The following is a 24993-nucleotide window of genomic DNA, read 5'->3' on the forward strand; positions in this document are numbered from 1 at the left end:
GTCTGTAATGTTGACGTCAGCAAATGTACTCTTTAAACTGTCACTCATCGGACCCTCCTACTTCCTGCCCCACACCCTGACAGATCATCTTCCTTTCCGCTCACCTCCTGCTGAAACACTGTCGGCAGAATTATTACCCATGATTATCAGCGTGCAGAAGCCTTTACCTGTGTTGGCTCCAACCTCTGTGGTTCTCTGTGTGTGTGTGCACACAGCCCTTAGTATAAGCAGTGTCCTAACTGCATGGCAAATAATGCCAGGGTAGCTTTTGATATACAGTTATGTAATCATTTACATTTCATTTACATTTAGTCATTTAGCAGACGCTTTTATCCAAAGCGACTTACAAGGATGTATACACATTTTTTACATTTACACTGATGGCACACTGCACATCAGGAGCAATTTGGGGTTCAGTGTCTTGCTCAAGGACACTTCGACAGGGAATCGAACTAGTAACCTTCTGATTACTAAACGACTTCTCTACTTCCTGTACCACTGTCGCTCTGGGATGAGTGATTGCTGACCTTTTTCCTCATCCAACTGAGACGACACATAAACTTCAAGTGAGACAAAAAGATCCTTCTGAGAGCAGTCACTCATCCTCCGACTGACGTGGATTGTATACAAAACCGCCAAGTTAAAAAGTCCTCCAGTCAGAACAGTGCCATGAATAATCTCTCTTTGGCAGGACTGCGAGGGTAACGCCAGGAGCACATAGTATTCAAGTGAGGCTACCAAAGAAGGAAAAGAATTGCTGGAATGCAGTCATTTGTTTATGGCGAAGTGAAGTCATGCTTTCCAGTTCTTGCTCACAGCTTCTCAATTAGCAGACCTTTTTCCCAAACACTACTATAAGACACTGCTGTCAAAGCAAGACTACACAAGTTAGCCACCAGCCTTTAATAGATAAGGTAATCAAGTTCGTTCAATCATTCAGTACATGAAGTAGGAACTTTAAATGTTGTTAACCAATCTAATCTCCTCGCAAGGTATGTGTGGATGGAATTACAGCCAACCACAGTACATTATGCTCATACTTGAAATGCCTCCAACCAAAGCTACCGTCAGGAAACACTTCGGATTAAACTCATATTGACACAAGCTAATTCCCATAAGAACTCAGGAATACTGAGAATCACAGGAAAAGTATGAAACGGGGAAAAAGCAGAACATTAGCAGAAAGAGGAGCAGAGATCAGACTGGATGTGACACCCTGTCTGTGTGCGGAGGGGAGGGTGGGGCGGTGACCGCCCAGTGACGTGTGGGATGGTGCGGGGGGGCTGAGTCAGGGCTCATCACTCATTACTCATCACCAGGGAGGGAGCCTCCGGAGCTGGGGCGCGGGTTGGGGTCATCCCCCGAGGCTCTCTTACCCCATCACCGCTTTAGTGGAGGAGTATGGACCTATGGGTTATGCTCTCTCACCATCACCGCTTTAGCCGTCACAGAGAAATAAGGGGGGGGGGGGGGGGGGGGGGGGGGGGGAGTTGGGCGGATAAAACATTTCCGAAGCCTAACGGAAATGTTTTCAAGGAAGATTAAAGGCTTATGTACATGCAGGGAATTTGAGATCACATCTAGTGAATGTATGTAGTTTAGGTCTAGACTGAGTATCAAATATCCAAATAAACCAACTATATGCTAAAATGCACTTCACATATGAGGTGAAGTGGGTGGTATGCTTTAGATCTTTGTTACATTATTATCACTACAAACAATTCACTTAAACTAGGAATCACACAAGGCATACTCTTAAAATAATTCCTCTCTATTAATTTAAAAAAAAAATCCTTTAAGACCCGTTTTAGGTTTTATTTGTTTGTGTCAATAGATAAGGTTACAAGACACAACATGTCTGGAGATTTTCATGTCTAGGGTGACAGGAGGACCCAGTCCCAGGATGTTGATTCTTGCGAACTTCTTAGTGCTGTTCGACTGATCTGATGTCAGCTCAGCACACTCTGACACTCATGGATTATTATTACAGGAGACAGACCAAGGGATCTGTAAAGAGCCTGGATAGTCTTTATATGCCATGTTGCTGTGGTCAAATCACGCATGTTAAAACTGCAAGCGTGTAGTGTTTCAGAGTGGGGAGAATATAAAAATCACAAACATACAGCAACAAACTAAATCTAGATATATGACCTACTTGGATTGGATGGAATACACTGTGTAGTTTGTTAATCCTTTAATTTTATGTTATGGACTGTTACATTTGATCTAACACTATTTCTTTAGTCTTGAGTCTAGATGATATGATGTAAACTAAACAGAGATAACTTAATAATACAGAGGCCTTTATCCCCTTCAAGAGCTCTCAATTTGACTGTATGTGATGTGAATATGTAGGCTAACAAAGAGTCTAGCCAACGTTGTGGCTGTGTTTCTGTAAGATACAAAATGACTCAAAACATCGTTTATATTCTGTTGCGTTCGACCAATTCTAGCTACTCCTTTTAATGTTGCTTTCTGAGCGTATTCCTGGGCGTATCTCGCAGCTGCTAAGCAGGCAACTATTTCTTTAAAACGTGAACGGCCTATGACCTGTGACATCATGTTAGAGAAGATAAGGGAGGGCGGAGAGTAGGGAATGTAGCTAAGAGCAACTTCACTGTTTGCTGGAGAATTTCAACTACCTGGTCTCGGTAGACTCATGCACACGTAACGAGCATCTTTTTTTTTTATAAAAGCTGTGCAGAGTTCGCAAGTTTATGCACATAAATACGGAAATCGACTGCAAGCAATAAAACATCGGATACACATTTGTCAGCATTCATTCACTCCGTCGTCTGTGCGCGAAGGTTTAGGAGTGCTTTGGACCTACAAGAATCCCAAGGTGTCGCCGTGCAGCGACGAAAGCTACGGAGACGCGTAACCTACTGTCGAGCTCGTCGGCACTTTGATAAATACATATCTTGGTCACTTATCGGATACGTCTGTAATGGCGGGGTCATCCATTGAAGCAGTGAAAAGGAAAATCCAGACACTGCAACAACAAGCCGACGATGCAGAGGACCGTGCCGAAAGTCTTCAAAGAGAGGTGGATGGCGAAAGGCAGGCCAGAGAAAGGGTAATATAAAGATACGCCTTGACGTCGGTCTTTCACACACCATACCATAGACTAACAAATAATCGGAAGTAGCAGTTTAAACGTTTAGTTTGGAATGTGGCTGTTTAATACATTCCATATTATATAGTGCGACGTTTACTTTAAATATTCTGCATGTTGTAAAAATCCAATATCTGTCTGTCATGTCATGGACCATCGACTCCATTCAGTTGAGCTTAAGCTATTGTAGTAGTGAAGCTGGCTCCACTGTGAGAGAGGAGGGTAGTTGACATTGAGGTGAACCGCGTTTCATCCCCCAAAGCTATTTTTCTCCTTTAATTAAAATAATGAAAATGAAAGGCCATGTGAAGGCCATAACATTGACAGAGTTGACCTAGTTGTACTGTATACACTTCAGATAATCATTGACAGAAAATAGGGCTCAACTCAACTTCAGTACACTCTGAAATTCTTTTTTTTGTAATTCTTTTGAGCTTTGAGCCTAAAATGGAATTTGGATGTTGACCAAGGATTGTGAGGGGGCGGGGGGGACTTTAGATGGTGCATCAAATGGATGGAAGTTATTATTATTTTATTATTATTAGTAGTAGTAGTATTATTATTATTATTTAGCCTTGAGGGTCGTCTGGGTGGTTTCAGATTTGCCATTACTTGTAATTAATTAAGCAATTCATCTTTGGGCCTATCATGAGGTGTCCTATATCTGTAGGGATACCTCTAACTTCAGAAGATACCTGAATCTTCTTTCCAGAGATGTTAGTGAGGTTTATTAGATGTGGGATATGTACTTAACTGTTGTGGTTACAGTTAAACTGTGTATATACAGTATACTGGGGTTTTACTATTAGCACTATTGACATACTATTCATATCTGTGGTGATTCACTCCGTCAGCAAAATTCTGAAAGTTTAAAGGGCGGGAGGGGTACAGACATTCTCTGGCACTCTTCATTATAAAGGCAATCCAACTTTCGAGTGGTGAACTTACGGTCGCTCGTTTGGTCAACCCTTTTTCGTAACTCCGCTGTGTTAGCCAGACCCTGCTTAGGCTAATCATTTCCTGAGTGTGTGGTGAAGTGGTACACAAGGGGGAATGGGAGATCCCCACATCTTTCTCCTTAACAACGGCATCCCTTAGGCATAAGGAGAAACCCTGAAAGGTCCTTAAGAGACACTCAGACACTAATGCAGACGAGTAATTAGTCCTTGAGGGAGCTCGACGAATGGAATGACGTTAGCATCCCTGCCACTCATGACTGTCAGATTGTGCTCATCAAATAAGTAAACAATTTGATAATCTGCCAAGTTTTTACAGAGGGCTCCATGGTCTAGTCTTAATTGGTAATTAGGCTCGTGGAGGAATGACTCCTACAGTCTGCCAGTGAAACCAACCCGGGCCAGACCATTAATGGACCACTGCAAAGGTTCTGGAATGCTCAGAATGCCGGTGACATTCCAGCTCTTCCCCAGAAGCAAACTGTCGGAATGAGCCTGAGATTTATGGGATTTTTGTAGAGTGGCGGCATGATTAGCCATCCCCTGTCATGGCCAGAACACAGTCTCCTTTGTGTCGGCTAAAGAGCCCCAGATCTTCTCGAGGGGAGGGGAGGGTTGGGGGTGGGGGTCTTGGAATGCTGGCGATGCGAGAGCTTCCCCTCCCCTAATCATTTCTGTCATCGGAATCTACTCACAGGGCCCATGCTGTCTCAGCCTTGCACCTGGAGAGCATGGTGAGACTTGAGACCGATCAAGGACATACAGTTAGACACACACATATGGTACTCATGAGGGTCCATTGTCTTGAAGGGTAGCTGATTCATAGAGTTTATCATTATCTAGTTGTCAGAGTATCGTAATGTGTGACTTTGTCACACATGAAATATAAGTGTAAAATAATTATTTTTATTTATTTTTTTTCATTTTCTTTCCATTTTTAAATCTTTTTTCAGACATGCTCCTAGTTTCTAAGAAAGTACTAGAACAAATTATTTAAAAAAAAATAGTTCCTCTCTCCACCACATAAGCAGTAACAGCAGTAACTACCCCTCCTTACCTTTCCCCCTCTTTGTCCCACAAAGGTTTCCCGGTACTCTAGCATCCTATGAGTGCATACATGCAAGTCACGATCCTATGAGTGCACACATGCAAGTCCAACTCTAGCATCCTATGAGTGCATACATGCAAGTCACGATCCTATGAGTGCACACATGCAAGTATGATTCTTCCCGACCCCTCCCTTTGATGTAGCGCCATTTGCAGATCATTTGCAGACTACTATCATGACATCACACGTGTTGCTCACAGTTCGTTGCCCTTTGAAATTAGGACCCCCCCCCCCCCCCAAGATATTTCCCCTGGTCTCTTGGCAGGGTTTCGTATCAAAGGTTAATGAAGTGTCAAACAGCAGAATTGAATTTACATTTAGTCATTTTAGCAGACGCTTTTATCCAAAGCGACTTACATATGTATACACATTTTACATTTACACTGATGGCACACTGCACATCAGGAGCAATTAGGGGTTCAGTGTCTTGCTCAAGGACGCTTCGACAGGGAATCGAACTAGCAACCTTGTGATTACTAAACGACTTCTTTACCTCCTGTACCACTGTCGCCCGCTCGTGAGGTGTGTCCCCGTATAAGGAGGAGGGTCAGGCAGCTCATGCTATTATCGGCCCTAAAGCAGGTCTTGTTTCCTCGACGGCTAACAAACATTAGATCAAGGGTGAGGGAGGCCCCTCCCCCCGGTGCAAACATGGCCGCCACCTTTTTCACGCTGTGCTCCGCCGCGTCGAGTTTCTCACCGTCTGAAAGCTGCGATTGTTTTTCGAGCCTGTCGTTAACTGAGTGGTGTCGTCGTCTGGGGCCAGCGTGGATATAATGGAGACCCTGCGAGTCATTAACGAACCGTTGCACATTCCACCACGCAGTGGCCTTTGAGCCGGGCCCTGTATCACGAGACGACGCTAATGTGTGTCCATTTGAACAGCATAATGGAATGTTGGTGTTCCTCCTATAGGGCCATACGCTGGGGCCCTTACACCCCCCACTGAGTGGACGCCTTTGTTTAGCCACCGCCTCAAGATGTTGATGTTTCAGCTGTGAGCCTTTAACCTTGTCGGGGGGGCCATGAATGGGGAACTGGGGTTTCGAGTTGCAGCAACTTTTATTACCTACAAATATCACTCATTTCAGTGATATTTTTTTTTTACAAACAATTTACGAAACAAACCGACAGGTTACAAGTTCCCTCCGAGTTACACTTTGGTTAGAATATCTGATTTATAAGTCTACTGACATACATTTCATCTGTGGTCTTGCAGGCAGAGGCTGAGGTCGCTTCCCTCAACAGACGTATCCAGCTGGTAGAGGAGGAGTTGGACCGCGCGCAGGAGAGACTGGCCACCGCGCTGCAGAAGCTGGAGGAGGCAGAGAAGGCTGCAGATGAGAGCGAGAGGTGAGGTCCACGGAGTCCTCCAGGAGGCTCATACCATCAAACACGGCTAATCGCACCTCTGTGTGAATGTGTCTCTCAGTGTCGTCTAGGCACTTGCACCTCATGGCTGCACGTAAAGACACAGATTGTTCATCATGATCTTTTTGCAGTTGCACATGTCATCATGTATGCATCAATGTGATCATTCATGCAGTTGTATGGTCTTGATAAGAGCTCCGCAATTAGATTCATACTTTATGCTTGGCATAGTCATTGACAAATGACATACTCAGTCCAACCCTTAACAGACCCAATGAAACAGTAAGCAGGAGTCCAAACTGATTTTCCATATTGTATTGAAAAAGATGATAGGCATTCCCTAATAAGATACAGACTAAAAGTATAATGATTTGGGGATTATTCAGAAGAAAATATGTTCATATGAGGGTCAGTTTTCTGTGTTGCTAACTATACTGTAATTGGCTCCATCCATTATTACTGCTTATTATAGGGCCCTTCAGAATGCTTCCATTGAATTGAATGAACCATCCATGTAAAAAAAACATTAGTGACCGCTGCCATTGGCAACAGGTTTTGTGCTTCTGATTCACATCTTTCTGCACATATATAATATTCTGCAAGTAGTCTGTTCTCTTATCGCAATGGAAATTCATTGTAAGCCAGGAAGTAATATGTTGATAGGTAACACCTGAAACTTTCTAAAAGTTCTTTGCCTGAAGAACAATTTTTTTTTGTCAGCCAAAGCCACACGAAATCGTTAAAAAAGAGATATTGGAAAACATTTTGTTTTGGTAAGTAACCGTATAATAAGTGGGTTAATGTATAGTCCGCCGGTTCGCTGCGCGTTGGGAACCTTTTCGAGTGATCAGTGGACTGTATATTATCCCTTCCATAGTTTCCCTCTGCACTGGTCTAGGAACAGGCTCTTATTGTTTCCTGTTTTAAAGAGGCTTGCAGTGTGGTGGAGTGCAGGGCAGTCGTACCTTCATGGGAACAACTTTTAACTTTGACATAGCATTTATTTAATATGTCTACTGAGTAATATAGTAATATGTTATAACAATAAAATAAAGCAAAATAATCATTAATAACACACACATTTGATCCATATGGTTGATCCATATAGTCATACTCTATCTTCCCAAACATTTTCCATTTCCAGTTGGCCTTGATGTATGTGCACTGTATGTGCATTTCTCATACTCGTGTGTGTGTGTGTGTGTGTGTGTGTGTCTATGTGTGTGCACCTGTGTGCTTGGGTGGAGGAGTCAGACAATTCTCCAAGGATTGGCTGTCACACTGCAAGGTTCTCAGATCTGATGAGAACAAATCTCCCCACAAACATGTCTGTGACTGTATAGGACAGGCCTGTTCTGTTAAAGCCTAACCCTAAACCTGACCTGTCTAACTGACTGGGCCTGTTTGGTGGGGAAGGAATACTGAACTCTTCTGTTGTTTTTTTTTCTCTCTCCCCTTTCTTCTCTTATCTGATCTTCATTGTTGTTTCTTTCTTTCTCTCTCTCTCTCTCTCTCTCTCTTTCTCTCTTTCTTTCTCTCCCCCTTTCTTTCCTTTCTCTCCGTCCTCTCTTCAGAGGCATGAAGGTCATTGAGAACAGAGCGACAAAGGACGAGGAGAAGATGGAGCTCCAGGAGATGCAGCTGAAGGAGGCCAAACACATTGCTGAGGAGGCCGACCGCAAATATGAGGAGGTGAGCGTCAACACACACGTATGAGGAAGTGAGTGTCAACACACACGTATGAGGAGGTGAGCGTCAACACACACGTATGAGGAGGTGAGCGTCAACACACACGTATGAGGAGGTGAGCGTCAACACACACGTATGAGGAGGTGAGCGTCAACACACACATATATGAGGAGGTGAGCGTCAACACACACATATGAGGAGGTGAGCGTCAACACACACATATGAGGAGGTGAGTGTCAACACACACGTATGAGGAGGTGAGCGTCAACACACACATATGAGGAGGTGAGCGTCAACACACACATATGAGGAGGTGAGCGTCAACACACACATATGAGGAGGTGAGCGTCAACACACACGTATGAGGAAGTGAGTGTCAACACACACGTATGAGGAAGTGAGCGTCAACACACACATATGAGGAGGTGAGCGTCAACACACACATATGAGGAGGTCTGTCCCTCTGCGGTCCCCGCGTGTCTGCGGCTCTCGGCCCCTCTGCCTGGTCCCATTTCCTCTGGACTCAAATACAGATTCAAAATGCAGCCACTTCTCCTGGAGCTGAGCTGAGGCCAAACCTAAGACTGTTGTCATGGTACAACCCCTCCATTCCATTCCATTTGCCTGCCTCCTTCAGAGAACACCCCCACAGTTTACTCTGGATCACAAACTCATTTCTGGTGGATGCCCACGGCTTTAGAGAGAATATGACTGGATCTAGTCATGTATTAAATCATGTCAGAATAGCATATATTACTCATGTTATATGGGTTGCTAACTACTCCTTTGTAAAGGGAATATCTTGATTCACACAGACAGACGCCCAACCATGTGGTTTCAAGGTTGAAAGTTATTCAACAGGTTTTCCCTGGCTGCATTCATGTCTCTCTCTCTCTCTCTCTCTCTCTCTCTCTCTCTCTACCTGTTAGTGTTCATTAACCTTCGCTCAGGCATCAGCTGTATGCTGTGAGGGTGAGAGTGGACTTAGCCCAGCGGCTCTCTCGCCCACGGGGCTCTGGGAACAGTTAGGTTTGTGTTCCCATGATGCCTGAGGAAGCCATAAACTGGAGATTGTGTTCTCTAGTGTCCAGTGTAGGGGCCCCTTGTGACTGCGTCTCACACTTTGATTCCTGCCTGACGGCCAGATGTGTAACAGCACATACATTTTGTAGCACGCATTTAGAAATAGCCTTTAGAAAGACGGTAAGACATTAAAGTCCCACTTTCCCACTTGGGCCAATATGCGCACATGGCCGCTTCTGAAGGGAACTGAGAAACATGCTGTGTTTGCCCACGGCTAGGGCTTAGCGCCAGTCTGCCCGAGGACGCCCGTGTCCCCGCGGCAGATTACGCTGACAGCTGAAGTAGGCTCTTAATGGACTTACAGTGACTGAAGCCTGTCATTGACGGCCTCTCTACACACACTTTACCGACCCCCCGTGGCTCGGCCAGCTGGATATGTACACACACTGGGGGCCCGCTAGTGTGAAGTTGTTATCTCAGATGCTGAAGGGGTTCAATGAGTTTAAATCTCTTGATTCTACAGACCCTCACAGTCACACACACACACACACACACACACACACACTAAACATGGCTATTTTAAAGGCTTGCTAGCTATGTGTCAAATGTGCTGTTTTGGCCTTAGTTCAAGCAGTGTACATTGGGGAGGTATGAGTGTCTGCAGAAGGAGAATGAAAACGAATGCTTTCAGGTGGTTGTAGAGTGATTTCTACTATCCTCTCAGATTCTGACTGTTCTAAATGAATCGTTTATCCCTGTCCCTATCCAGGGTGATATTTACATGTAAACGTGTTGGCAGGCTTATCCCTGAATCTCTGTGGTGTGTCATGTGAGGTGCCCGCTGCTGTGCCTGTGTGCTTGTGATGACCCCAGCCCCGTCTTGTGACTGCAGGTGGCCCGTAAACTGGTGATCCTTGAGGGTGACCTGGAGCGCTCAGAGGAGAGGGCTGAGGTGGCTGAGGCGTAAGTTGACCCTCTTTATCGTCGCTTATTTACACGCTCTGAGGGAAAAAAGGTTCCTCATAGGTTCTTCATAGATTCTTCTCAAGTGTAATGATTCTAGAACCTTTTTTTTTCCCCACACAAAGAACCCACAGCCTGCTGCTGATGTAGGGTAGGGTTTCTTCAACGATGAGAAATGTTGTGGAGATTATCCATAGATGAAAAGAATATATAGAAGGGCTCTATAAAGAACCCTCCATCAGTAGGTCACAAAGTGAAGCCTTTAAGGGTTCTTGTGTGGAGGAACTGAAGAACCTTTAAGGATCTGAGATGTCTTTTCATCCCAGAGGGTATTCACTGCATGCACTGCACACTGCATGCGTCATACGTAAGGTATATCTGTAGGAACCAGTGTTTCATCATCTTGTTTACTTAATTGAACCGTCCTGGTGGTAATCCTGTGTATTGACAGAGTGAAATTAGTTTTGAAAGATCCTATTGACCTTATTTGTGGATTTAATATTTCATTTGTAAAATTATAATTTAAATTAACGACTTTCATTATTTCAATTGATTTATTTATATTGGCATGTGTTTGTATTCATTTCTATTTTGAGAGTGGAAATGGGAATTCTGGACATGCAGCTCATTGTAAAACTGTTCCCTGTTTGTAGTAATGTGGTGTGTGTGGAGTGGTGTTTGTGTATGCGTGTGTAACTGGAGCCATTGGATACACTAACCGCAGTGAAGCACCTCGGATCTCTTTCTCTCCCCCCCCCCCCCCCCCCCCCTCTTTTTTGTTGTGGTAATGCATGCCTCAATGCACTCGTCACCTGGGACTTGCCATGTTTTGTGAACTCCCCTCCCCTCCCCTCATCTCCCCTCACCCCGCCCCTCATCCTCCGTGGACCAATCCCAGTCATGCCAGGCAGCTGGAGGAGGAGCTTAGGCTCATGGACCAGAACCTGAAGTCCAGTATGTGCGGAGAGGAAGAGGTACTCTCACCTGAGACGACACCCACACTTTTCCTAGAGGACCTCGCCTCGCCTCGCCTCGCCTCTCCTCTCCTCCTTGTCGTCATAGTGACTAACCTGCTTGCCTCTCCTTGCTGGAGGCCTCTCTTGCCCTCCTTTCAGCATCCCTGCGTGTCGCTTTGGATTCCTGTAACTGTTCTCTCTTGCTGTCCTATCCTGACGTTTGTGGCCTGCTGCCTCGCTGAGGGAAACATTCGTTACAAACTTTAAATGAAAGGTGCCCCCCCCCCCAGCCACTAGCCAAGACTAATGCTGTTGACCAAAAAAGACTGAGGAACTCAAATTAACACTCCTCATGGTTTAAATGAAATTCCAAGAACTTTGAGAATTTGGAAAATATCTATCATCATCAGTCTTCATTGCTCTCCAGCCCTTTTTAAAGAGTAAAAGAGTCCTGTTTCTCCCATGTGATCAACACAGGGGCTTTAAAGCAAACACACAAGTCCCTGTGCCGTTCAGATGTGGCCTATGAAACATGGGGGGGGGGGCCTGGGTAGTTTTCTCCCTTCTAGGGCAGGGGGTTCTCCTCCTCAGCATTACCTGTGCTTTCTCTCCATGCTCTCAACTTGCTCTCGTTATTTCTCTCCTTTCCCTCTCTCTCCTTTCCCCCCCCCCCCTTGCTCGCCTCCTTGCTGGCCTCTCCTTGCTGCTGCTATCGCCACCTAGCAAATCTGGTGACCTTGAGGAAGAGTTGAAAAATGTCACCAACAACTTGAAGTCTCTGGAAGCACAGGCGGAGAAGGTAGGGCGAGCCAAAGCTGTCTGTAAACAGCGGCAGGGTTTTGGTTTGAGCCACGCTGCTGCCTGTAATCCTGTGTGTTGAGTGGGTTGACACAGTGGAAATAGTTTTGAAAGACCATGTTGTATGTATATACTTGTATATAGTATGTACATATATAGAATAATATAGGACAAATGGAAAGTGTCAGTGGTGGCAGGTGCCTTTTTTTTTCAGCTCAGCCAAATGTATCCCAGCGCCTCACAGGGGCTGACTAGTCTAATCCGAGTCTTACAGTCGTCACGGAGACCATGTAACTGAAGCACAGAGCATGACTTGGCAATAGCGAAGACTTCAAATCCGCCAGGACTGTCATGACGACTTAGAATGTGCCGTATTTCCGTAAAGGGAAAGTTGAAAGAACTGCCCTCAAGTCAGGAGCTTTTCACTTTCATTTCAGCTCACAGATATAATGTGGTGATTTTTTTTTTATTAATATAGAGATGGGGTTCAAACGACAGGAAATGAAATTAGAAGCAAAATTAGATCACCTCTGGAGTGTGACTTTCTTTGCTTTGCTTTTTGTCTCTCCTGCTGGCACAGCCTATCTTAAGTTTCCCTTTATCTAAAAAGTTCAAACTCCTTACTGCTTTTCTTGACTCTGTCAGTGATAAGCCTGTGCCTATAAAGACATGTTTACCCATTACCCATTGTATTTGAAATATGGTTACATGAAAAACACCTTTGTATGACTAATATGAGCAACTCCTTCAGACAGACTGACAATATCATGTTATCATCTGATTTATAGTACTCACAAAAGGAGGACAAATATGAAGAAGAGATCAAAATCCTCACTGAAAAACTTAAAGAGGTGGGTACGGTCTTCAGACTCCTAAAGACAGCTTCAAGTCTTGATTGCTGATTCATTCACTGAAATATTGCATATGTTTGGAGACGTTGGCTCTAAATGCTCCCTGTCCCTGTGTCTAGGCTGAGACCCGTGCTGAGTTTGCAGAGAGGTCTGTGGCCAAGCTGGAGAAGACCATTGATGATCTGGAAGGTATGTTTCCCCCTCGTAACCCAATGGTCTGCTTGAGCAGTGTGCTTTTGTTTTTTAACTTTTAATTTTTTTCAATTTTGCACTTTCCCAATGACCTAATATTGTCTCTGCGTTTGAAATGTGTATGGTCAAGGAGGACCTGTGTGAAGCTGAAACTGACCTCGTTAACACTGTTGATTGGTTGCTAGTGCAGTAATAGGTGTCTTGTCTTTGGAACACGTGTTGGATAACCAAAAAAACTAAAACATAAAGAGCTCCTACTAACTCTGCTTGAGGTGCTGTCTGGTGACTTGGCTTGGCTTGACTGACTGACGTGATCAGTGAGGTTTGGTGGTTTTGGTTTTTTTAAGGTATGATGAACTGTCTAACAGAGAACGCTTTCTCTCGTTGCTTGAGAGGCCATTGAAGCCGTTGGCATGTGGCGTAGAGTGCTTTAGAGAAATGAAGAAGAAGAACGCATTTGTAGCAGAGCGCATGGCCCATTTTTTAGTTCTACTTTCTATTCGTTTCCTTTTTTCTGACCTTTCCAATGTTTATGTTCTTTCCCACTTTCCTCTCTGGGTTTATCTGGCTGCCACACCCTGTCCTGTCCTCTGTCCTTCCCTCTTTCCTGGGACCCACTTCAGATGAGGTGTACGCTCAGAAACTGAAGGGCAAGGCCCTCAGCGAGGAGCTGGATCTGGCCCTCAACGACATGACCACCCTCTAAGCACCCTCCCTCCACTCCACTCCACTCCTCTCCTCTCCTCTCCTCTCCTCTCCTCTCTGCTCTACTCTACTCCACTCCTCTTCTCTCTTCCTTTCCCTGCTTTCCTTTCTCTTTTCCTCTGTGCTATGCTTCCTCTCCTCCTCTCCCTCCATCTGGCTCTTCAGGGTTTCACCTCCTCATCCCTCGGTTTCCTCCTCCTCCGTTTCTGTTTGTCATTCCACCGCTCTTTTTGAGGATCCTGCACTCCGACCGGTCTGGGGTCATAGGATGTTTACGAGGTGCAAGACCATTTTAAGTGTAGGTTACCACTGGCCGAGAGAGTGGCAAACAGTGAGTTGTGTACGCCCGTTGGAGCCATCTCTTCTTCTCTCTGTCTGTCCATCTCTTCTTCTCTCTGCCTGTCCCTATCCTCCTCTTCTCTAGCTCTCTGTGTCGGAGGTTTCAGCATTGTTCAGTTCATCTCCCCCCTCCCCATCATTGAGTTTTGAAGTGCTCATATGATGATAATGATGAATGCCCCTACCCCACTAGGCTTTCAGAGACTGTTGCGATGTTGATAATGCTCGTGAGACACGGTGCTATAAGTGGGTTTTTGTGTCACGCTTTTCCTTCACCCCTCTTTGTCTGCTTTTCTTTTGTTCCTTCTGTAATAAACATAAAAAAAAACGTTCACTTGATTTCCTCTTTTTCTTTCGTTTCTGGGTTTTCTTATGTGAATTTCTCTTTTCTTTTCTTTTTTTCTTTTGTTAACCAAACCCAAAGTATACACATGTTGAGTTATTTCCAAGGTTACGTTCAAATCAGAAGATGCACCAGATGTGGCGGGCACAGTTTGGAGGAGTTCTATGCTATTTCTGTCTCTAGATATTTTGGCGGGATGTAGATAGATGTTTCCAGTGTTAACATGTATAAATCGAATGTAATTATTTAATATAGTTACTCCATGTATAAATCGAATGTAATTATTTAATATAGTTAAACTCCACAGAATCTTTCTGTGGCAGAGCTGTAAAGCCTTAACAATGTAGTAATGCCCCAAATATTTACAGCAGAAAGATTTCAGTTTCTCCAGTGCTGTTATTTATTTAGGTGTGCTGTTCTCACAGCATTCTAAATCTTTAGCCACCTTATGAAAGCCCATTGGTCTGCTGTTCTCACAGCATTCTAAACCTTTAGCCACCTTATGAAAGCCCATAGGTGTGCTGTTCTCACAGCATTCCAAACCTTTAGCCACCTTATGAAAGCCCATAGGTGTGCTGTTCTCACAGCATTCTAAATCTTTAGCCACCTTATGAAAGCCCATAGGTGTGCTGTTCTCACAGCATTCCAAACCTTTAGCCACCTTATGAAAGCCCATTGGTCTGCTGTTCTCACCTAAACCTTTAGCCACCTTATGAAAGCCCATTGGTCTGCTGTTCTCACCTAAACCTTTAGCCACCTTATGAAAGCCCATTGGTCTGCTGTTCTCACCTAAACCTTTCGCCACCTTATGAAAGCCCATAGGTGTGCTGTTGTCCAGTGTCCATCTTGATCACATCCTCTGCTTTTAGACTCTTTTAGATGTGGTGTTGTGAATTTGAGTGTGGTTTCCTACTGCTAAAATGTAAAGAAAGTTTCTTCTTTCTGCTAACATCTTTTGATCTTCACTGGACTAACCCTGCCCTCTCTCTTTCTCTTCCTCCTCTTTTCCCCCTCCTCTTTTTCTGAATCTTCTCCTTGGCTTTCACTGATGTTGCCGTGGCTACAGATCGCTTCCATGCAACGGTGGAGAATAATCGCATTCTCAATAATGAGCTCAGGGTCGTTCTCAACGAGCTAAACGGCTGAATCTGGCCAATCGGAGGCCAGAAACTAGACGAGCTGGGATATGAATTCAGCATGACTGAACAACACTTTAGAATGATGATTTAAAAAAAGATATATATATATTGTCACAGAAGAACACAGTTGTCACTGCACCACACTACCTTGAGTTTAAACTACCAAAATAGTAAACAATTTCAACATTCCTGTAATATGACATACAGCGTGACGGCAAACCGATTTCCTCATATTTATAAAAATAGGAATTTAAAAATTACACTGCTTTCGGAATATGTCATAGGGCTATTTTGAATTATATCCCAGCTTCCTATTCCTATCCAGTCATGTATCTGTATCTGCCTCCACCTCACATCAAGAGAGAAGCTGTGTCTGTAAATGTCTACTCCTCTCTTCCATGCTAGTTCCTCAGACACCTGCAGTCTCAGCCCTCTAAGTAATGGCCAGTTCCAGACTGTAGGTCAGATAGTACGTTAGTGATGCTATGGTGTGTAGCGCATATGTTATAGTCATGCTATGGTACTACAGTCCACAAATATATTCTACTGGAAAAGCAAATGTAACAGCAGATGAAGCCATCCGGGGACTCTAAGGAACCCTTTCAGACTGTATGGATGCAATGCACTGCAGCTGAAAACAATTGAGATTGTTCAAATATGGGACATGGTTCCATTGTGCTTAAAGACCAACTATTTTCACTTCGCACAGTCATTTGTTGTCCCTGCCTCTGGGAATGCATTCCCGTCTATCGTTTTAGATGCTGTGTTACAAATGAGGCAGAAATGACACCATTTTGTTGTTTGAGTCCATTAGGTCGATCGGAGTCGATCCAAAGATCCCTTTGATTTTCGGGTCCGAAAGCAGATTTAAAAAATATTCTTGATGTTGCAAACTAATTTTATAATTGTTATGGTGATATCACCGGATGCAAGATCTTTTTTGTTTGTTTTTTTTTTCACTTGGTAATAATACTGAAAAAGAATTCCATGTAAATTCATCTATTAGCTTAAATGTAGTCACTGCACCAGCGTTCTATTTAGTGTTCCTTTATATGTCCTAGGTGTTGTATACTCTGTTCCGCAGACTGTTCTGATAAAGCATGTTCGTTCCGGCGTGTAGTTTAGTTTGAGTTTGGGACCAGCATGTCTCCAGTCTCCTGTGTTTGCACTATGGTGTGGAGGACTCAAGATAAAGATTTTATAAGGGTGCTGTTTTTTTCTCAGGGATAAAAGGGTTCACTTTTTAGATAACTTGACTTGATATTTGTTCAATTCAAATGTTAAAGATGTATATTTTCGTTGATTTGACATTTCAAGGCACTTAAACTAAACGAATGCACTTTGGTTACGTGCAAATATTCCTGATCGAACAATCATCTCTGTTGACCTCTGAGACATAGCACTTTGGTCACCACTTCACCACCTCCCTCTCTCTGCACACCCTCCGTCTCTCTGTCTCTGTCTCACACACACACACACACACACACACACACACAGAGTAGCATCTGCTCCCCTAGGTGAGTGGCCCATTGTAATGAAAGAAACTCAAACCACACCTGACATTTCCCCCACACTCAGACTATTGTGTAGACACACACACACACACACACACACACACACACACACACACACACACACACACACACACACACACACACACAGACTATTGAGCTCCACTGACACAAAGACACCACAGTACTGCAGTGATGGAGGCAGACAAATGTTAGCCAAAATATTGAAGACTACTGAGCTGCCTAGTTTATTTGTCCTAAGAAAACCCAACTATTTCCTGTCCTCACAATTTGGAAAATAATTCTATTGACATTTCCCCATTGTTTTTTTCCATGTTAAGTTCAATGTGATTTTATACACACACAGTCACTTTTCCTCAATGTTCCAAGTGTTTCTGGGGGAAAAACATCTGACCTTTTTTCCTTTTTTGTTCTCCCTTCACGCATCACCAGAGAAACTGTCCCAGGCCAAGGAAGAGAACCTGGGCATGCACCAGGTGCTGGATCAGACTCTGCTGGAGCTCAACAATCTATAAAGCGAGCTCCGACGCTAGGACCCACCAAGAGTCTAAAAACACACTTAGCTTTACAAACAAAAAAATATCAAAAGGTCCAAGTGCATCACTACCGGCATTTTGCATAAGCATGCCCTTCAGAGAGGTCCATTGAGATTGGATACTAAATGTGAAAAGTCAACTCTCAGACATCATGCCACATCTGAAGCATTTCTCTAGGGGTCAAGCATGTGGACAGAACACCATAAAATGCCATGCCTGAAATACAAAATGGCGACTAGCTGCCACCACCTAAGCCAATACCAGTCGTGCAGCACCATAACACCACTGCTGACTGGTTTTTGTGTGCAGCTAGACTCTTAACAACCCTGTGTTTCAGTTTAGTGTTTTTGCCCCCCCCCCCCCCCCCCATTCTTTTGCTATGTTGAACACTACTAAACCCAAATGTACTGGCATTGCTTTTTGTCTTGTTTCTCCGACCACTTTCTTTCTGACATTTGATCTGCCTTTTTGCTCTCAGTCTGAAGAGGGTTATGCTGTATCACAGACAAAATGCTTCACAGTAAAATGCTTTACAAAATTCTTTACAGGAAAAATCTTTACAAAATGCTTCACAGGCAGTTCTTCTATGTGTCCCGTGACCACGTATAGACTGTTTTGGATCAGTACTTGAATTCAGTCAATCAAATGGGCAGCAAATTTAACTAATCCTAAACGTTATACTGTATGGTATAAAATTGTATTTGAAATTCCACCAGTTGTAGAAGTTGAATTTAGATGAATGAATGTTTGTACCTGTCGGAAAACAGTACTCAAATAAAAGTTTAGGCTTACTTTTGCGAACATGACAAAGTTTGTTCCTGTGAAATGTAACAACCTGTTCCACTTTGTTTTGGCACTTAAAATCTTAAATAATTACTTTAATTCCCTGAAGGATTCTTGTGAGGTCACTGGTGAGATTTCCTTCTTGTTGGGCTACTAGCCTATTAAGCGTTTCCTTTTTTGTCATTTTCTCTGTTTATTTTCTCTGAATTTCATGTATTATTCGGAACATCCCTCTAAGCTACATAGAACTCTGGGTCACTCAATACTTTTAGTTTTGGGAGTAGATATAACATTCTACTTCATTCATTCATTTGTAAATTCTGAAAAAAAGTTTGACATTTGAAATTTGCAAGTAGATTAAAGGGAATTGATCACTTTTAAAAATTAAATGAATTTAACCTTTTATATAACTTTTTTTTTGCCCTCTTTTTACAACCCACATAAGTATTCTATGCAAATGATTGTGTACGCTCTTTTAAGATGGGAAAAATAAAGGCAAAGACAATGGCTGTTCTGTGTACTTTTTACTTTTGTCTTGCTCTCTAATGTATGTTCTAGACTAATTATTGTTGTAACAGTATTTCATTAATGCCTCACAGTTACAGAACTGATGCCCCATTTTAGTAAAACCATAAATACCAAACCAATGTATGATGAAATCTCATGACAAAGACCTTAAGAATGAACGCAAAATATATCACATACATGACATTATTACAGTCTGTGCAATTAGATCTTTTAAAACACTAATGTTTAATAAACATTTTACCACAATGAATCAGCAGTGCCATCTATAGAGGTTTCTATACCTGTTCCTTTACTCTCATCAGCATGAAGCATCTATGTTCTGGTAGAAACATGGTATCGGATTTTAATAACTATTTCCTGAACGTAGCATTCAAAGTAAGTTGAATGTAAAGAGTAGTTCTGTTCCAAAACTAGCGAGCTAGCTACCTAAAAGGCATGCAAAAACCTTGCAGACACCATCAACAACACCAGTTGACACTGATAGAAGCTTGCCAACACACTAACTGGTGTCTTTTGGCAGTATAGCTGGCAATGTCATACTGTGAAAGCTTTTCTTCCATTTTTGCAGGGTGTTCCAGCCTGGAACACAGAACTACATATTGCATATCCTGGATTGCTAGTGGGAAAGACACAGGTGTTTATCTGTCCTTCACATGACCATATGCTATCAAAATGAATTTGAGGATGGTACCAAAACTAGTTGCCTATGTAACCATACCTCCAAAAGTGTCAAATTGTTGCATAGTGTAGCTTTAACCCCCCTGAAAGTCTGCACTACTCTCACAATTACAAAAGACACTTCTGCATATTTATACTGTAGTATATTTCCAAAGGCAATATTTATACGTCTGCTAACATTCAAATATTGTATTAATTAAAAACGGAAATGGACTACTTGCATAATTATTCAAACCCCTGTGCTTTTCAGTTCCACATTAAGGCAGATGGTATATTATTCACAAATGATACAGAGGTGCCACGTATTTGAACGTAACTGATCAAAACAAAGTACTACTATGAGTATTTAAAGTAGAGATTTCCTTCTGGATGTAAAAATCATTCTGTCTAGGGTCGTCAGCCAGGTTATAAAATAACAGGAAATGAAGACTAAAGAGACAAGGTGATTCAGAATGCTTACGTGAGGAAAATATCCAAGTGTGTCGATTGATGTCCAGTTGAGCACTACTGGATCCATCAGAAGAAAGTGGAAATTGCATTACACCACCCACATGCTTTGTAGAAAGGTTGTCCCCCAAACCAAACATTCAAGAAAGATATTAGTGTAGGAGGCCACCACGGTCCAGCCATTCACCCCGAAAAAATTAGGCTCAAATTGGGATGCAGGTTTAGGAGTCCACAATGGTAAGAGCTATGCATAAAACTGGACTCTATTGGAGGGTGGGGGGAAAGCCACTGTTTCAGATGATCCACATTAAAACATGTATGGAAATTGTTTAAGATATGGGAAAAGGTTGTTATGGTCATATGACACTTACACTGCCAATGCCTCAAGAAACACCATCCCAGTTGTGAAATATGGCAGTGGTAACATCATGCTATGGGGATATTTCTCGTCTGCAGGAACTACGAAACTTTGTATCATTGAAGGGACAATGAATGGAAGTAAAGTCTTCACAATATCACAAGAAAACCTGTTGCAGTCTGTTTTAAAACTAGGGCTTGGGGGAGGGATTACCTACCAGGGCACAAGGCTAAAGCAACACTGGGGTGCCTCAAAAACAGTCAAGTGAATATCCTTAAATTAGTACTGAAAAAGAAACTTGTAATACAAAACATTTGACTTTTCATGGGTACTTTCATTGTGTAAAGTTTCATTTTGATAGGAGTAAAGGAAAAAATTACATTTTTGAGGTGTATTTTTATTTTTTAATTTTTAAAAAATATTTTACAATTAGTCTGTCGTAAAACGCTATTTTGCCTGCACTATTGCTGCAAAAGAGCCCTGTGCTCAGTCAATTCTCCCTGAATAAATAATGATTATGATGATACAGATACACCCCACTTCATAGATTACTGCATCCCATAATGCAACGGTGATTTCCAACTTTCCATAAAATTCAAAAAATATGGCAGAGAACAGCAGTGGCTTACTTGCAACTCTAGTTCCAGCGACGACTATGAATGTAAGCCTCTGTAGCATAATTGTAGTATAATATGCTTTAATTTTAAAGTTGTAGAGATATTTTTGAAAAATGTGTGTTATAATTGTGGGTTGTTCATTTGTAACAGAACAATTGCTGTGGGTTAGCTAACAAGCTAAATTCAGCCATTCGCCTGTATGGGACGATAGTTAGCTAGCATTCGCTATTATTTTATAACTGTAAGTAGAGCTGTAAACTGTCATGCCAAGCAATAGACGTGTTTTCGGGCAGTTAGCGCCATCTAGTTATCTTTCAAAGAGGGCAACAACAGCTAGATACATTGTTAAATTATTTCAACTTTTACAAAATGAAGACCTGAAGAGAAATTGTGGTTATGATAAGTAAATGACTTACAAAACATTAGAAAGAAGATAAATATATAAAACATAGAGAAGACAATAATACTATCTTAATGAAGAAAAAAACATTTAAGAAACTATTAGGTACCAATTAATACAATTATTATTATTATTATTAATAATTAGTATTTAATAACATTATTATTATAATGAATAGAGTGTTCCTAGTATCACCTAGCTGCCATGATATCATTAAACAGATGGAAGAAGTAAGGCAATACTAACCTCCATCAGCAGTGAAATACCAGCTAGGTGATGTAGGTGTGTTCACCTGTTGTTGTAAATTGAGTGAACAGGAGTCCTGTGTTGCTGGAGGCAATACTCCATGCCACTTGGCTTAAGGCAGGAGTACCTGCCAGGTGAGCACTTCTCTGATGGCCTTCAGCTCATCATAAGAGGGAAGGTGTACTGCTTGTTAAAAATGCGGAAAATTCCCTCTGCAATTTGATGAACCATTCTATGGACAGTTGTTCATGGTTCCCCGTCCCAGGTCTCCTACAAGGGAAATCGTTTTAAGCTCTCCAAAAAAAGTCAAACAGCGGGAACATTAAGAGCCATTAGCTAGTGGTGTCAGTGTTGATGAAGGGGAAACTGTTAAAAATGTATTTTAAGATATATTGTTTGGTAATAGCAGCATGACATTTCATCCTCTGTAAAACATGTTCAGATATTTGTAAATAACATCTACAAATAGGTTTTTAATAAATGTGAATTAGATGTTTTACTGGGGTAATGTATTTCTTTGTGCTTTTCAAAAAAAGAAAAAAGCTCCTGCAGCAGCACATTTGATCCTGGGGGGCTGAGGGGCTGAATAAAGGGGAAACACAATTTAAAAAAAAATAAATCAAATATCTGCGAATGTGTAAATACATTTGAGGGAAATTATGTCATTTGGCTAATTTCATTTTTTTTTTACTCATCAAATGTTTGGTATCATAATCATACTTGGTCCTCATAAGTGATAAAAGAATAATAATGACACCAGAATGTCATGATATACTAGGGATGATATCGTTGAATGTAAGATAATGTGGATCAATGGATAAAACACACACACACACACACATATATAGCATGTATACAACAAATAGAAATTGGGTGCTCCCTAATTAAATGTACTGAGGTGGGGAGTAGTGTGCAGTACGATGATATCATCCCTAGTATGTTGGGCAAGTATGTAGTACGCCAGTATGACCATAGACAGTATGACCATAGACATATCTATATATGAGTATGACATTTTGAATGCGTTTGGTGAGACGCCACCCGGAAGTACAATAAAGCAACAAAGCCACTCCCAGGAAATGACCTCACGCGTCAAGTATTTCACGAGAAAGAGGAAGTAAAACGTTAAGTTTGGAAGTGTTTTGTTCTCATCATTGAAAGAAGATCATGTGATAAAGATGCGGAAAAAGTAGACTAAACGATGCTGTTCTAATAAGCAACCGCAAATTGTAACATTTATAGATTAACTTGTCTGCTATTTTATAATAGGCAGCGTTTGAGTGATCAAGCCATTGTGTACAGAGGAATGCAAGTGGTTTTCAGTGATAGCATTTCATTGTTCCGTCAACGGTATCGGATCTCTAGCCGAGAAACTGGCAAATAATAGGCAACATTTTCATTTTGCATTACTATTGTCGTTAGTATGTGTTCAGTTCGTAAGATTTAGCGTTGAAGTGAAGGACTTGTGGTAGCTAACGGTAGTGTAGCTCGTTGATCATCTCGCCCTTTTCTACGGTACACACAGCTAGCGATGACGGTTGCGGTGTTTTTCGGGTGTGCATTTATTGCATTCGGGCCCGCGTTCTCTCTTTTTATATTCACAATTGCGAAGGATCCACTTCGAGTAATCATTCTCATTGCTGGGTAAGTAATCTTCTACTTTTTTTAACCAACGTTTAATCCTCAGGTGGACAACCCGGCAGCACATGACTTGAACCAGGTGATGTGATTTATTTTCAGTGACGCCTGGTTTTGTTGCCTTCTGTTTCGTTTGAATGAAGTCAGTCAGTTGCTGATGTTCTTTTTGTCCTTTTCTATACCTCGATAAAAGGACTATTTACCGAATTTGATTTTGGGCTTAGATACCTTAGGCCGATTGTTTGTACCAGTTGTTATTTATTAGTGGAAATTATTCGTGACATTTGAAGCAGGCAATTTCCACAGACTTCACTGTCATTTTCAACCTCTAAATACATTAGGAAAATTAATGGTTTAATTAAAAATAATAATAAAAAATAATTAAGACATTTCTATTCTTAATCATGTGGTGATCATAAATATTGTCTTTTTTTTTTACAGGGCATTCTTTTGGCTTCTGTCCCTTCTCCTCTCTTCCTTGGTTTGGTTCATTGCTACGAAGGCCAGCAATGCAGACGATACAAGTCTGCAACGAGGCCTGTTGATATTTGGGGTCATATTCTCAGTATTGCTGCAGGAGGTATTCCGTTATGGCTACTACAGGCTACTGAGGTAAGAACTATTCTTTTGACAAACAGATCAGCCTAATTGTTCAACCAACCGGTTTCAGCGCAAAACAGGAAAAACTAGACTGTGTGTTAAATGGAGAAGGGGAGAGGAGAAAATGAAAACTGTATGAACTAGAAAAAAAAGTAGTAAGCCTCCACAGTGGCTCTTCTAAGAGTACTTGTTTATAGTTTTCTGGCATGTGCTTCATTATCAGAAAAAGTGAGTCATTTGTCTCTCGCAATAAGGAAATGTGAATTCAGTATGGTGGTATTGGTTAGGGCTTAAGGTTAATATACAACCAGAGTGATCAATCAGGTCATCATGTTCTACCGTCATAAAGTATTCTGAGAGAAATTTCACATCACAGCCTAAAGAATATCTCTTAATCCACCAAAGTGTTTCAGGTAATTAACTGTTAAAGTTACTGGAAGGAACTGTTAAGGGAATTGTTCATTTTTGTCATTTCATAGCTGTGCCTCGGATAGGTCTGTGGTTAGGAATGTAGCCCCTTCATAGTATTGATCCTAACACCTTTGTCAATTATGTGCACGTCATTCAGGAAGGCGAATGAAGGCTTGGCTGCAATCAGCGAAGATGACAACTCTACAATATCGGTCCAGCAGATGGCTTATGGTATGGCTTGCACAAATCTCTGAGTGCTTCCTCCTGGCCGTCTTATAGATAGATAGATAGATGGATACTTTATTAATCCCGAGGAAAATTTAGGTCATCCAGTAGCTTATACACATACACAAATACACTTATACACTTATACACCTCACCGACATACATACATAAATCACATATACATACACATAGGGAGAACATAGTGTGTTTCCAGGTACATGAAAGGGTCTGACCCTATTGTGCAGAGTGCAATGATTTTGACAGTGTCGGTGTCCAGGAGGAAAGTGAAAAGTGATCTTGTGCTGCTGGTGTGGAGAGTGCAAAAAAATATATAATGTTATATGCTACAGAAAGTGCTGTGACACTGAATAATGAAAAACACTGGAATTTAGTGGTAGGAAATAGTTCCACAGCCATGCTCATGTTAAGTATAACAGCACAGTCTC

General features: G+C 42.1%; 2 protein-coding genes across 7 annotated transcripts; both read left to right on the forward strand.

Moving 5' to 3' along the window:
- Nucleotides 1-2581: 2581 nt before the first annotated feature.
- tpm2 (tropomyosin 2 (beta)) lies at nucleotides 2582-18909 on the forward strand. 6 transcript variants are annotated; one of them, XM_042706745.1, is made up of 8 exons: nucleotides 2582-3076; nucleotides 6399-6532; nucleotides 8125-8242; nucleotides 10155-10225; nucleotides 11905-11980; nucleotides 12768-12830; nucleotides 12950-13019; nucleotides 13646-14398. In XM_042706745.1, the coding sequence occupies exons 1-8, from the start codon at nucleotides 2948-2950 to the stop codon at nucleotides 13726-13728; spliced, it is 744 nt and encodes a 247-aa protein (XP_042562679.1). In that variant the 5' UTR covers nucleotides 2582-2947; the 3' UTR covers nucleotides 13729-14398. The 6 variants fall into 6 exon arrangements, with proteins under 6 accessions (XP_042562679.1, XP_042562681.1, XP_042562678.1 ...); XM_042706747.1 differs by lacking the exon at nucleotides 13646-14398 and adding an exon at nucleotides 15476-15621 and having other exon boundaries at nucleotides 2583-3076; XM_042706744.1 differs by lacking the exon at nucleotides 13646-14398 and adding an exon at nucleotides 17513-18909 and having other exon boundaries at nucleotides 2587-3076.
- Nucleotides 18910-22723: 3814 nt separating this feature from the next.
- On the forward strand, nucleotides 22724-24652 carry LOC122132000 (gamma-secretase subunit Aph-1b-like). The gene is made up of 3 exons (XM_042706748.1): nucleotides 22724-23317; nucleotides 23753-23923; nucleotides 24480-24652. The coding sequence occupies exons 1-3, from the start codon at nucleotides 23205-23207 to the stop codon at nucleotides 24574-24576; spliced, it is 381 nt and encodes a 126-aa protein (XP_042562682.1). The 5' UTR covers nucleotides 22724-23204; the 3' UTR covers nucleotides 24577-24652.
- Nucleotides 24653-24993: the final 341 nt, after the last annotated feature.

Source organism: Clupea harengus, unplaced genomic scaffold, assembly GCF_900700415.2.
Source record: "Clupea harengus unplaced genomic scaffold, Ch_v2.0.2, whole genome shotgun sequence".
Taxonomy (NCBI): Eukaryota; Metazoa; Chordata; class Actinopteri; order Clupeiformes; family Clupeidae; genus Clupea; species Clupea harengus.